This window comes from Rhinoderma darwinii, unplaced genomic scaffold, assembly GCF_050947455.1.
Source record: "Rhinoderma darwinii isolate aRhiDar2 unplaced genomic scaffold, aRhiDar2.hap1 Scaffold_512, whole genome shotgun sequence".
NCBI lineage: Eukaryota > Metazoa > Chordata > Amphibia > Anura > Rhinodermatidae > Rhinoderma > Rhinoderma darwinii.
This window is the reverse complement of record NW_027464060.1, coordinates 164531-177078: the sequence shown is the minus strand read 5'-3', so window position 1 is coordinate 177078 and position 12548 is coordinate 164531. Positions and strand designations below refer to the sequence as shown.

At 46.5% G+C, this 12548-nt stretch overlaps 1 protein-coding gene across 1 annotated transcript in view; it reads right to left on the bottom strand.

The window, feature by feature from the left end:
• Positions 1–1998: 1998 nt before the first annotated feature.
• VAX1 (ventral anterior homeobox 1) overlaps positions 1999–12548 on the bottom strand; it is an 82872-nt gene continuing 72322 nt past the window's right edge. The window contains exon 3 of the mRNA XM_075848824.1: positions 1999–4607. Coding sequence (XP_075704939.1) covers positions 4140–4607 — 468 coding nt within the window. The 3' untranslated portion in view covers positions 1999–4139. The remainder of the gene's footprint in view (positions 4608–12548) is intronic.

The following is a 12548-nucleotide window of genomic DNA, read 5'->3' as shown; positions in this document are numbered from 1 at the left end:
AATCTATGTCTTACTGGAAAAAAAAAAATATTTTTATTTTCACTGCCCAATTCTAATAAACTATAAAACAATGGGGTCAAAATGCTCAATACACTCCTAGATTAAATCCTCAAGGGGTGTAGTTTCCCAAATAGAGTCACTTTTGGGTAGTTTCCACTGTACTGGTACCTCAGGGGATTTGCAAATGTGACATGGTGCCAAGAATCCAATCCAGCAAAATCTGCGCTCCAAAAGTCAAATGGTGCTCCTTCCCTTCTGAGCCCCGCCGTGTGCCCAAACAGCAGTTTATGACCACATATGGGATATTTAGATACTCTGGAGAAGTTGCTTTACAAATGTTGGGGGGCTTTTTCTTCATTATTTCTTGTGGAAATTGATCTATTTTTTTTAGGTAAAACGACATCTCAGTGGAAAATTGTAAAAAATTTAATTTTCACGTCCAAATTATAATAAAATCTATGAAACACCTGTGGGGTCAAAATACTCACTATACCCCGAGATTAATTCCTTCGGGGGTCTAGTTTGCTAAATAGTGTCTTTGTGGGGGATTTCCATGGTTTTGGCACCACAAGAGCCCTTCAATCCTGACATGGAGCCTAAAATATATTCTAATAGAAAGGGGGACCCAAAATCCCCTAGGTGCTCCTTTGCTTTGGAGGCCGGTGCTTCAGTCCATTATCGCGCTAGAGCCACATGTGGGATATTTCTAAAAACTATTATATTAAAAAAAAATGAAATTTGTACATTTTCTACTTTGCCTTAATTCTTGTGAAACACCTAAAGGGTTAAGAAACTTTCTAAATTCTGTTTTGAATACTTTGAGGGGTGGAGTTTTTAAAATGGGCCGATTTTTGGGGGGGTTCTGATATATAAGTCCCTAAAAGCCACTTCACATCTGAACTGGTCCCTATAAAAACAGCCTTTTTAAATTTTCTTGAAAATGTGAGAAATTGCTGGTAAAGTTCTAAGCCTTGTAACCTCCTAGAAAAAGAAAAGGATGTTCAAAAAACGATGTGAACATAAAGTAGACATATGGGGGATGTGAAATAGTAACTATTTTGTGTTGTATTATGATCGATTTTACAAGAAAATACATTTAAAAATGTGAAAAATGCTAGTTTTTGCAAACTTTCTCTACATTTTGGTGTTTCTCACAAATGAATATTGAATTTATCGACTAAATTTTGACACTAACATTAAGTCCAATATGTCACGAGAAAACATTCTCCGAATCACTTGGATAGGTAAAAGCATTCCGGAGTTTTCATCACATAAAGTGACACGTCAGATTTGAAAAATAATTCTGTGTCAGGAAGGTCAAAAGTGGTCGCAGCAGGAAGGGGTTAAAGGAGAATAATCCAGTCTTTGTTCGTTTGCTTAATTGTAGAAATTCCTGCAAGCAGCAGCTCTGGTAACTATATTCATTCCTTGCCAACATTTGGATTCACGGGACATAATTATGCCACGTCCCCGATCCACCCAGGAAACCTCCCAGAAATGGTTATTTTTTCTCATATTTGAATACACCCCCCCCCCCCTCCTTAGACTTTCATTTGATGGCACAATTCAGCTAAAAAGAGGATGGTAGGAGAGGTATGTATATGTGCCATGACGATCATTAACAATTGTGTGCAGGATGCCGAAGAGCAACAGATGCAGGTGTAAGACACAGAAGAGGCTGCAGACTGTGCCCTGCGCAGCAGCATGCAGCATGTCACAGGCAGTGGGAAAGCTCCAGCACTGCAGGCAGGGGCAAGCGCCTCACATCCAGAGACACAATGAAAAAACTGATGTCACACGGAGTCGTTTACTCAGATCAAATTATTTTTCATTTAATTGCAGATCCAAACATCCAGATAATGAAAACATAAATATTGCGGCACAGAGCTCGTGATCTGTCACGCCGTCCACACATCAAATAATAATCATTTAGTGTTTAAATAGAATGTGAAAAATACATAATCTCTTCTCATATATATATATATATATATATATATATATATATATATATATATATATATATATATGGCCTCTTACATATATATATATATATATGCATAAATTCACTCGCACGACATCAACACAAAACGCCTCTGACGGCCAGAACGAAACCTTGTGGCGAATCTCGCCTGGAATTCGCCCGCTTTCCCTTAATTAAATAAGTTACAATAAAATGACTATAGTTAGATCAAGGCGCTGAGCACGGTCCCTGGTCGGCCGGTCACATGACGCGTGATCTCCTGCTCAGCCAATCAGAAGTCGTCGGCGCCCTGCAACACATTCAAGTACTACCGACAAATCGCTGGTGGTTTAATCATTCAAACAAATCCACAAATCTGATCCCAACATGTGGTAACGAAAGCACAAGTCCCGGTTGGTGAATATTGCATCGTGTGGAGGATCATGGATGGCATTGGATGCTCGAAAGGGACAGAAATTGTCTCTTCCCTTCTTGTTTTATGAGCCACTAACAATAAATGGATGTAAACGTCCCAGAAACGTAAAGGAGCGCGGAGGATTATACTGCAGAATTATCCGGATCTCTAGCCACACCGATGTTCTCTGTCCACGGTCAGAAGGGCTCAGTCATCTGTAAAGAATTGGCATAAAGAGCAATAACCCAATATAAACCTCAGTCAGCCACGTTAGATGCTGAAGTCACAACCGTCGCGCTGCAGCCACAGATGTTCATAGTAGCTAAACATTGTAAGAATTTCTGTTTAAGTAATTCCCTGATATAATACAGAACCTGCGAGCATTACAGGGACTGCTGGACAAAGGGAGACGCAGAATATTTTTGGGAATTAGATTTTTTTTTAACATTTTCCATATAAGGCAGAGTCACTGTGTACATACATTACATTACTGATCCTGAGTTACATCCTGTATTATACTCCAGAGCTGCACTCACTATTCTGCTGGTGGAGTCACTGTGTACATACATTACTTATCCTGTACTGATCCTGAGTTACATCCTGTATTATACTCCAGAGCTGCACTCACTATTCTGCTGGTAGAGTCACTGTGTGCATACATTACATTACTTATCCTGTACTGATCCTGAGTTACATCCTGTATTATACTCCAGAGCTGCACTCACTATTTTTTTTCTATATCATATTTTCTGCTCTAGTCACACTTGGAACTGCAGTCTGCTGTTACATCTTTTTGTATACAAATTAAGAGTGCAGCTTTGAATGACCATGATCTAGCTGTAGAGTTATAAATGCAGCTCTGACTGTGACTGGAGTATAGGCATGATGTAGCTCAGGGACAGAATATCAGTAAAGGGTTTACACAGTGACTCGGCTGTACATGGAGCAGCCGAGTGTTAATCTAATATTGGCAGAATCAATCAGCAGATCACAGTTTACAGCAGTTTTTAGTCTGCAGGTCAGCGACGTACAGAGAACCAAACTGAGAACCCCCCATGTTGCTGGTGCTTGCCATTACAGCCCACCGTCCCGGGACAGGATGGCCGCTACTAATTGCCCGCTCCATCCTGTGTAGGGGAGGGGGAGCATCACCCCTCAGTTGCTTGGAGTGTTGGGCCCCTTTTCTCATGGTTTAGGGGTGTACTGAAGGGGGTCGAGGCCACAGCATTACTAACCATGGGCCCTTTACCAGCCACCGTACGATGAGCAGAATTTGTATCTTGTTTTTCTGTTTAATGACTCGAGGTTGTGGCCCACCGGCCATGTCTGCCCTGATGTCTGTATGGTTAGTGTCCCCGTGGCCCCGCTGCGTGGCCTCCTCTATGTTCACCATCGCTGTCTGTAATGTGTGACGATGAGAAATATTCAGCATCTGGACATTGTCCTGGGAACGTGGTCCGGTCCAATTGAATCCTCAGAGCCAGGCGGCCAATGTGCTTATTGATTGCTGGTGTATGAATTTGGGGAGTCATTTTCCATGAGGTCGGTGGATACTTTGACTCCTTAAGTGACCCACTGACTCCTAGATTTGACTTCCTGGCTCCTGAATTCCGCATGTGCCCTGCCCCGCCTTTACAGACATTACAGCAGGATGCCCCCCACTTTTCTGTGGGCTTGGGGGTACGGTGCTCTCAGTAATGTTTGGGGTACAGTATCAGGAGACGACCTCCACACATAACACAGGTAAACACACAATCTGCAGGGTCAGTCCAAAGATTTCTTCTCTAGAGTCTCCTTGGAGGAGCTTCTAGTGTAGGGCTCGAACGCGGAGGAGCTGAGGTACCGGGCAGACAGTTCTTGGAGGTTTCCGGCCATTGTCAGAGGGTTGGACGTCAGCCGGTTGGCCACAGTGCCCAGGAGAGATGGTACCGGCATGCTGAAGATGCTGTGTCCTGTGGGGGAGGTGTGGAGTCCAGACTGGTGAGAAGGAGCGCTGGGAAGGTCAGGTAGGGATGGGGCCCCAGGGACAGAACTGCTTGGGGCCCGTAAAGAACCTGTGGAACAAGCAGGGATTAGTCCAGGCAAACCAGGAGGGGACAGGAGGCGACCTTGCTCCAGGAGTCTGAGGACACTGCAGGTGGCAGCCGTCTCTGATACCACGGACCTCAACTCAGAGTCTTTTCCCTGGTCCTTCTTCTGCTTTGTTCTACGGTTCTGGAACCAAACCTTCACCTGCAAAGGAAAAGAAACAAAACATTAGATGATTAGATAGATAGATAGATATGAGATAGATAGATAGATAGATAGATAGATAGATAGATAGATAGATAGATAGATAGATAGATAGATATGAGATAGATAGATATGAGATAGATAGATAGATATGAGATAGATAGATAGATATGAGATAGATAGATAGATAGATAGATAGATAGATAGATAGATAGATATGAGATAGATAGATAGATAAATTAGACACTGAATCTCTTGATTGTGGAGGGGATTGGGGGTCGGACGACTTCTGACCTGGAAGAGGGGGAGCGGCGGGTAGAGACACACATGCCGCCTGTTTTCGGCATATTGTCGCAAGACGCGCAATAAATCTTTATTAGGTGTCAGATTGGATCTCACGCTTTCTGCACAATATCAGACAGATGGCAGTTGCTCTAGAGATGCATATCGCGATATATAAGAGAAGTAACCTCTCTAACACAGAACGAAAAATGATAAAAGTATAAACATAAAAATCTACATGAAGATCCTCGTTATCTCCCGAGATTGTCTCACGTTAACGGTGATCTGATTTATAACACTACAACACAGGGGCGTAGCTAGGGGGAGGGCAGGCGGTCATGTGACCCGGCGCAACTTAGAAGGGAGCGCCAGGGCTGCACCGTACACTGAAACCAGCCGCCGCCACCCCCTCCTGCACTATAATTGTACATGCATCTATGGGACACAGGTACAATTAGAAGCAATGAATGGCCGGGTACGTTCCGTGCCCGGCCATTAAGCGCCTTTCTACGAGTGAAGCGGCACAATACTTTGCGCTGCTTGCGTTGTCGAAACGTGCTGATTGACAGGGAAAGTCATTCTGCCCCGCCAATCAGCGGCTCTCAGAGACACAAGCGGCACGATCACGTCATTGCGCTGCTTGCATTGTTCAACCCCAAGAGACCTGCTCAGAAAGGAGCGGGTCTTCATTGCCGACCGGACGGTGCGGGATCAGGATTAAGGTGAGTTTGTATACTTTGTTTTTTTATCCTAATAAAAAAGTGTGGCATTATATATGGGGGTGGCTTTATCTTGGGAGGGGGGGGGGCTTTATCTACAGGGGGGCTTTATCTACGGGGGTGGGCTATATGTGGAGCGCTATATTCAGGGGTGGTCTATATATACAGGGGGCTATAAACAGGGGTGGGTTGTCTGTGGAGAACTATAGGGGGAGCTATACGTGGAGCACTAAATACAGGGCACTATATACAGGGGTGGGCTATATGGGGGCACTATCTACAGGGGGCTCTAAGGCAGGCACTATCTATAGGGGGCACGGTGTGTGTGTGATACGGTGTATGGTGCTATTATACTGAGAGGTGCAGTGTATGGCGCTATTATAATCAGGGACACAGTGTATTGTGCTATTATAATTAGAGGTGCAGCGTATGGCATTATTATATTTAGGGGTGTAGTGTGTGGTATATTGAGAACTTTATCTTTATTTATAGGTCTAGAAATGTTTGAAAGTGAGAAGCTGAAGACATCTGAGCAGCAAACTGCAGAAATGGGCTGTGACCGGGAGAAGTCATCATAGAGGTCTGGACCAGATGGAGAAAAAGAACTAGAATCTGTGTAATGACAGTGATAGGGAAACAGACAAGTGAGCCCTAATCTACCCACCACTCAGTCCCTGCCTACTTGCAACGACCCGCCCTAGGCGACGGGGTACAACTGGGTGATGGTCCCTACACTCAGTAAGTGCACGACAGACAACCAGACAAGGAAACACAGAACAAAGGGAAACGGGGCAGCTGCCCACGGCAACACCGTGACCAACAAGAGTAGTAAATGAGCCGAGTCAAACCAGGAGAGTACGAGGTGCCAAACGCAGATAAGGAGAGTAGTGAACAAGCCGAGTCAAACCAGGAGTGTACGAGGTACCAAACGCAGAGCAGGAGAGTAGTCAGTAAGCCGGGGTCAATACGAAGCAGGGACAAGTAGTTCAAGAAGCTGCAGCAGGGCCAGGAAACCAACAGAGAAGAATCACAAGCAAGGAGGAACAGGAAAGGCAGGTATAAATAGACAGAGGGCAGGAGCTAGCTCCGTCTGGCCAGGCTGTGATAGGCTCTCCCACTCCTAAGCCTGCCATCCTGAGTGGTGGAAGATGGAGTCAGTCTCACAGACATAGAAGCAGGTGCAGACTGATTACCTATGGGCGTGGATACAGAAGCTGTGCCTGGCAGATCCTTAACAGTACCCCCCCCCTTTTATGAGGGGCCACCGGACCCTTTCTAGATGGACCTGGTTTATTGGGGAAACGAAGGTGGAACCTCCTGACCAATACCCCAGCGTGAACATCCCGGGCGGGTACCCAAGTCCTCTCCTCAGGCCCGTATCCTCTCCAATGGACCAGGTACTGGAGGGAGCCTTGGACCATCTTGCTGTCCACAATCTTGGCCACCTCGAATTCTACCCCCTCAGGGGTGAGAACGGGGACAGGAGGTTTCCTCGAGGGAGCCAAGGATGGGGGCAACTCCAGTCGGAAGGAGACAGGATTGAGGACTTCAATGACCTTGTACGGCCCTATAAACCGGGGAGCAAACTTCTTGGACGGGACTTTAAGGCGCAAGTTCTTTGACGATAGCCACACCAGATCCCCGAACATAAACAAGGGGTTAGCAGAACGTCTTCTATCAGCCTGAGGTTTTTGTATGCTCTGGGACGCCTCTAGGTTCTTCTAAACCTGGGCCCAGACTGTGCACAGTTCCCGATGAACGACCTCTACCTCGGGATTGTTGGAACTACCAGGTGAAACGGAGGAGAACCGTGGATTAAACCCAAAATTGCAGAAAAAGGGGGAGACCCCTGACGAGTTACTGACCCGGTTATTAAGGGAAAATTCGGCGAGGGGAATGAATGAGACCCAATCATATTGACAGTCAGAGATAAAACACCTTAAATATTGTTCTAGAGACTGATTAGTCCTCTCAGTTTGGCCATTAGTTTCAGGATGGAAGGCAGAGGAGAAGGACAGATCAATCTCCAACTTTTTACAGAAGGCTCTCCAAAACAAAGAAACAAATTGTACCCCTCTGTCAGAAACAATATTGACAGGGACCCCATGGAGAAGCAGGATGTGTTTGACAAACAAGGTAGCTAACGTCTTAGCATTGGGTATTTTTTGAGGGGCACAAAGTGGCACATCTTACTGAAGCCGTCTACTACAACCCACACCACCGACTTACCTTGAGATGGAGGCAAATCGGTGATAAAATCCATGGAAATATGGGTCCAAGGTCTCTGGGGAATGGGCAAAGAACGTAGTAAGCCCGCTGGTCGGGACCTGGGAGTCTTGGACCTAGCACAAACCTCACAAGCGGCGACGTAGGCCTTAACGTCTTTAGGCAACCCAGGCCACCAATAGTTTCTGGCAATGAGGTGCTTGGTACCCAGGATGCCTGGATGACCAGATAGTGCGGAGTCATGATTTTCCCTAAGTACCCTTAGCCGGAATTGCAGGGGAACAAACAGCTTGTTCTCAGGAAGGTTCCCGGGAGCTGAACCTTGATCAGCAGCAATTTCAGAGACTAAATCAGAATCAATAGAGGAAATGATTATACCTGGAGGCAAAATACAAGCAGGATCTTCCTCCGAAGGAGGGCTGGCCATGAAGCTACGCGACAGTGCATCAGCCTTAATATTTTTAGACCCAGCCCTATAGGTAACCAAAAAATTGAATCTGGTAAAAAATAACGCCCATCGAGCTTGTCTCGGGTTTAGCCTCCGGGCCGATTCTAGGAAAACCAGATGCTTGTGGTCGGTAAGGACTGTTACCTGGTGCCTAGCCCCCTCCAGGAAGTGGCGCCACTCTTCAAATGCCCATTTAATGGCTAAGAGTTCGCGGTTGCCATTATCATAGTTACTCTCAGTGGGCGAAAACTTCCTGGAGAAGTAGGCACAGGGGCGGAGATGGGTGAGGGACCTGGTACCCTGGGACAAGACAGCCCCCACTCCCACCTCGGATGCGTCAACCTCCACAATAAATGGCTCCATTTGGTTGGGCTGAAGCAACGCCGGGGCCGAGATAAAGCACTTCTTAAGGGCCTCAAAAGCCTGGACAGCCTCAGGAGGCCAGTGGAGGAGATCAGCACCCTTGCGAGTGAGGTCCGTAAGAGGCTTAGCAATGACCGAGAAGTTAGCAATAAATCTCCTGTAATAATTAGCAAACCCCAAGAAACACTGTAACGCTTTCAGGGAGGCAGGTTGGACCCATTCCGCTACAGCCTGGACCTTGGCGGGGTCCATGCGGAATTCATGAGGAGTGAGGATTTGACCCAAAAATGGTATCTCCTGCTCCCCAAACACAAATTTTTCGGTCTTCGCAAACAGTTTGTTTTCCCGAAGGACCTGGAGCAACTTCCTGACATGCTCAATGTGGGAGGACCAGTCCTTGGAAAACACAAGTATGTCATCAAGGTACACTACAAGAAATACCCCCAGGTAATCTCTTAAAATCTCATTTATGAAATTCTGGAAGACTGCGGGAGCATTACACAACCCAAAGGGCATGACGAGGTATTCGAAATGACCTTCGGGCGTGTTAAACGCAGTCTTCCACTCATCCCCCTCTTTGATCCGGATAAGGTTATACGCCCCCCGTAGATCAAACTTAGAGAACCATTGGGCCCCCTGAACCTGATTAAAGAGATCAGGAATCAAAGGAAGGGGATACTGGTTCCTTACAGTGACCTTATTCAAGTTTCGGTAGTCAATGCATGGCCTAAGACCACCATCCTTCTTCCCTACGAAGAAGAAGCCAGCACCTACCGGAGAAGTAGAGGGGCGAATGTAACCCTTGGCCAGGCATTCCTGGATATACTCTCTCATGGCTTCACGTTCGGGACAAGAGAGATTAAATATCCTACCCTTAGGGAGCTTAGCTCCTGGTACCAAATCGATAGCGCAATCGTATTCTCTATGAGGAGGTAACACTTCGGAGGCCTCCTTAGAGAAAACATCAGCGAAGTCCTGAACAAACTCAGGTAGCGTGTTCACCTCCTCAGGGGGAGAAATAGAATTAACAGAAAAACATGACGTCAAGCATTCATTACCCCATTTGGTAAGCTCCCCAGTATTCCAGTCAAACGTGGGATTATGCAACTGCAACCAGGGCAGGCCTAAAACCAAATCGGATGATAATCCCTGCATCAACAGTACAGAGCACTGGTCCAAATGCATGGAGCCAACAAGGAGTTCAAAAACAGGGGTATGCTGCGTAAAATAACCATTAGCAAGAGGAGAGGAGTCGATACCCACTACCGGGACAGGTTTAGGCAAATAAATCAAAGGCATAGCTAGAGACATAGCAAATTCCACAGACATGATATTAGCAGAAGACCCTGAATCCACGAAGGCACTGCCGGTAGCAGACCTACCACCAAAAGAGACCTGAAAGGGAAGCAAGATTTTATTACGTTTCATATTTACGGGAAATACCTGTGCGCCCAAGTGACCTCCCCGATGATCACTTAGGCGCGGAAGTTTTCTGGCTGCTTATTCTTACGCCTAGGACAGGTGTTCACTTGATGCTTGTAATCCCCACAATAGAAGCAGAGACCATTCTTCCTGCGGAACTCTCTACATTGTTGGGGGGACACGGAGGCCCCGAGTTGCATAGGTACCTCCGAGTCTTCCGTGGAAGAACGAAGCAACGGAACCTCGGGAGGCATCATGGGGGAGTCAGGAGAAAACACATAAACGTTCACGTTGTCGTTCCCTGAGACGTCGGTCAAGTCGTACCGCTAAAGCCATAACCTGGTCTAGGGAGTCAGAAGAGGGCTAGCTAACTAGCAGGTCTTTCAGGGCATTCGACAGACCCAACCTAAACTGGCACCTTAAGGCAGGGTCATTCCACCGAAAAGCTAAGCACCACTTCCTAAAGTCAGAGCAATACTCCTCAACAGGTCTCTTACCCTGACGTAAGGTCACCAGCTGACTCTCGGCAAAGGCAGTCCTGTCAGTCTCGTCATAAATGAGTCCGAGAGCAGAAAAGAAAAGATCAACGGAGGAAAGTTCAGGGGCGTCAGGAGCCAAGGAGAAGGCCCATTCTTGGGGCCCTTCCTTGAGCCGGGACATAATTATACCCACCCACTGGCTCTCAGAACCTGAGGAGTGGGGCTTTAAACGACAATAGAGCCTACAACTCTCCCGAAAGGAGAGAAAAGTCTTCCGGTCCCCTGAGAACCGGTCAGGCAACTTGAGGTGGGGTTCAAGAGGTGAGGTGAGGGGCACTACCATGGTAGCATCAGGCTGGTTGACCCTCTGAGCCAGGGACTGCACCTGTAGGGAGAGACCCTGCATTTGCTGAACCAGGGTCTCAAGGGGGTTCATAGTGGTGTGAGGGACCAGGGTAGAGTAGGTATATGGACTTGTGATTATGTAATGACAGGGATAGGGAAACAGACAAGTGAGCCCTAATCTACCCGCCACTCAGTCCCTGCCTACTTGCAACGACCCGCCCTAGGCGACGGGGTACAACTGGGCGACGGTCCCTACACTCAGTAAGTGCACGACAGACAACCAGACAAGGAAACACAGAACAAAGGGAAACGGGGCAGTTGCCCAAGGCAACACCGTGAGCGACAAGAGTAGTAAACGAGCCGAGTCAAACCAGGAGAGTACAAGGTGCCAAACGCAGAGCAGGAGAGTAGTGAACAAGCCGAGTCAAACCAGGAGTGTACGAGGTACCAAACGCAGAGCAGAAGAGTAGTCAGTAAGCCAGGGTCAATACAAAGCAGGGACAAGTAGTTCAAGAAGCTGCAGCAGGGCCAGGAAACCAACAGAGAAGAATCACAAGCAAGGAGGAACAGGAAAGGCAGGTATAAATAGACAGAGGGCGGGAGCTAGCTCCGTCTGGCCAGGCTGTGATAGGCTCTCCCACTCCTAAGCCTGCCATCCTAAGTGGTGGAAGATGGAGTCAGTCTCACAGACATAGAAGCAGGTGCAGACTGATTACCTATGGGCGTGGATACAGAAGCTGTGCCTGGCAGATCCTTAACAATCTGAGATGTCACCGGTGAGTCACTTAATGTAAATGTTTATTCTGCCTCTAATCAGTAATGTAGTCACTGTATGATCTGCAGCGAGATGATGGGTGGTATAATTATGATATGATTTTTTTTTTGGGAAACATTACCTCCCAGCTTATCCTCGCCTTTGTTCGGGCCATGCTGGGAGCTGGAAACAATTTAGTGCAAACCTATATGTCAGAGGTTGCACTAAATTGAGCTGTATTTGTTCTGGTGCTGTATTTATGTACTGAGCTTGCGTCTGGGGCTGTATTTATGTACTGAGCTTTGTTCTGGTGCTGTATTTATGTACTGAGCTTTGTTCTGGTGCTGTATTTATGTACTGAGCTTTGTTCTGGTGCTGTATATATGTATTGAGCTTTTTTCTGGTGCTGTATATATGTATTGAGCTTGGTTCCGGTGTTGTATATGTTATGAGCTTTGTTCTGGTGCTGTATACATGTAATGATCTTGGTTCTGGAGCTGTATTTATGTACTGAGCTTTGTTCTGGTACTGTATATATGTAATGACCTTGGTTCTGGTGCTGTATTTATGTACTGAGCTTGGTTCTGGTGTTGTGTATAGAACTATACTGCTTGTAAAATGTACAAATGTTTTTATGCTCGAGTTAAATATAAAAAATGTGGAAAAGAAATGACACGTCATTGATTGGTAGAGAAAACAAACATGGCGAGGGGAAGGAGATGTCAGGAAAGAGGTTGGGTGGGGGGCGCCAAACGGAATCTTTGCCGCGGGTGCTGGAGAACCTAGCTATGCCTCTGCCACTACATTCCTGGGAACAATCGACTTGATACAAGTGCAATAATTGTAACGTATAAATATAACCCGTAACAATTTAACATAATATAATGTAATGTAATAATATAA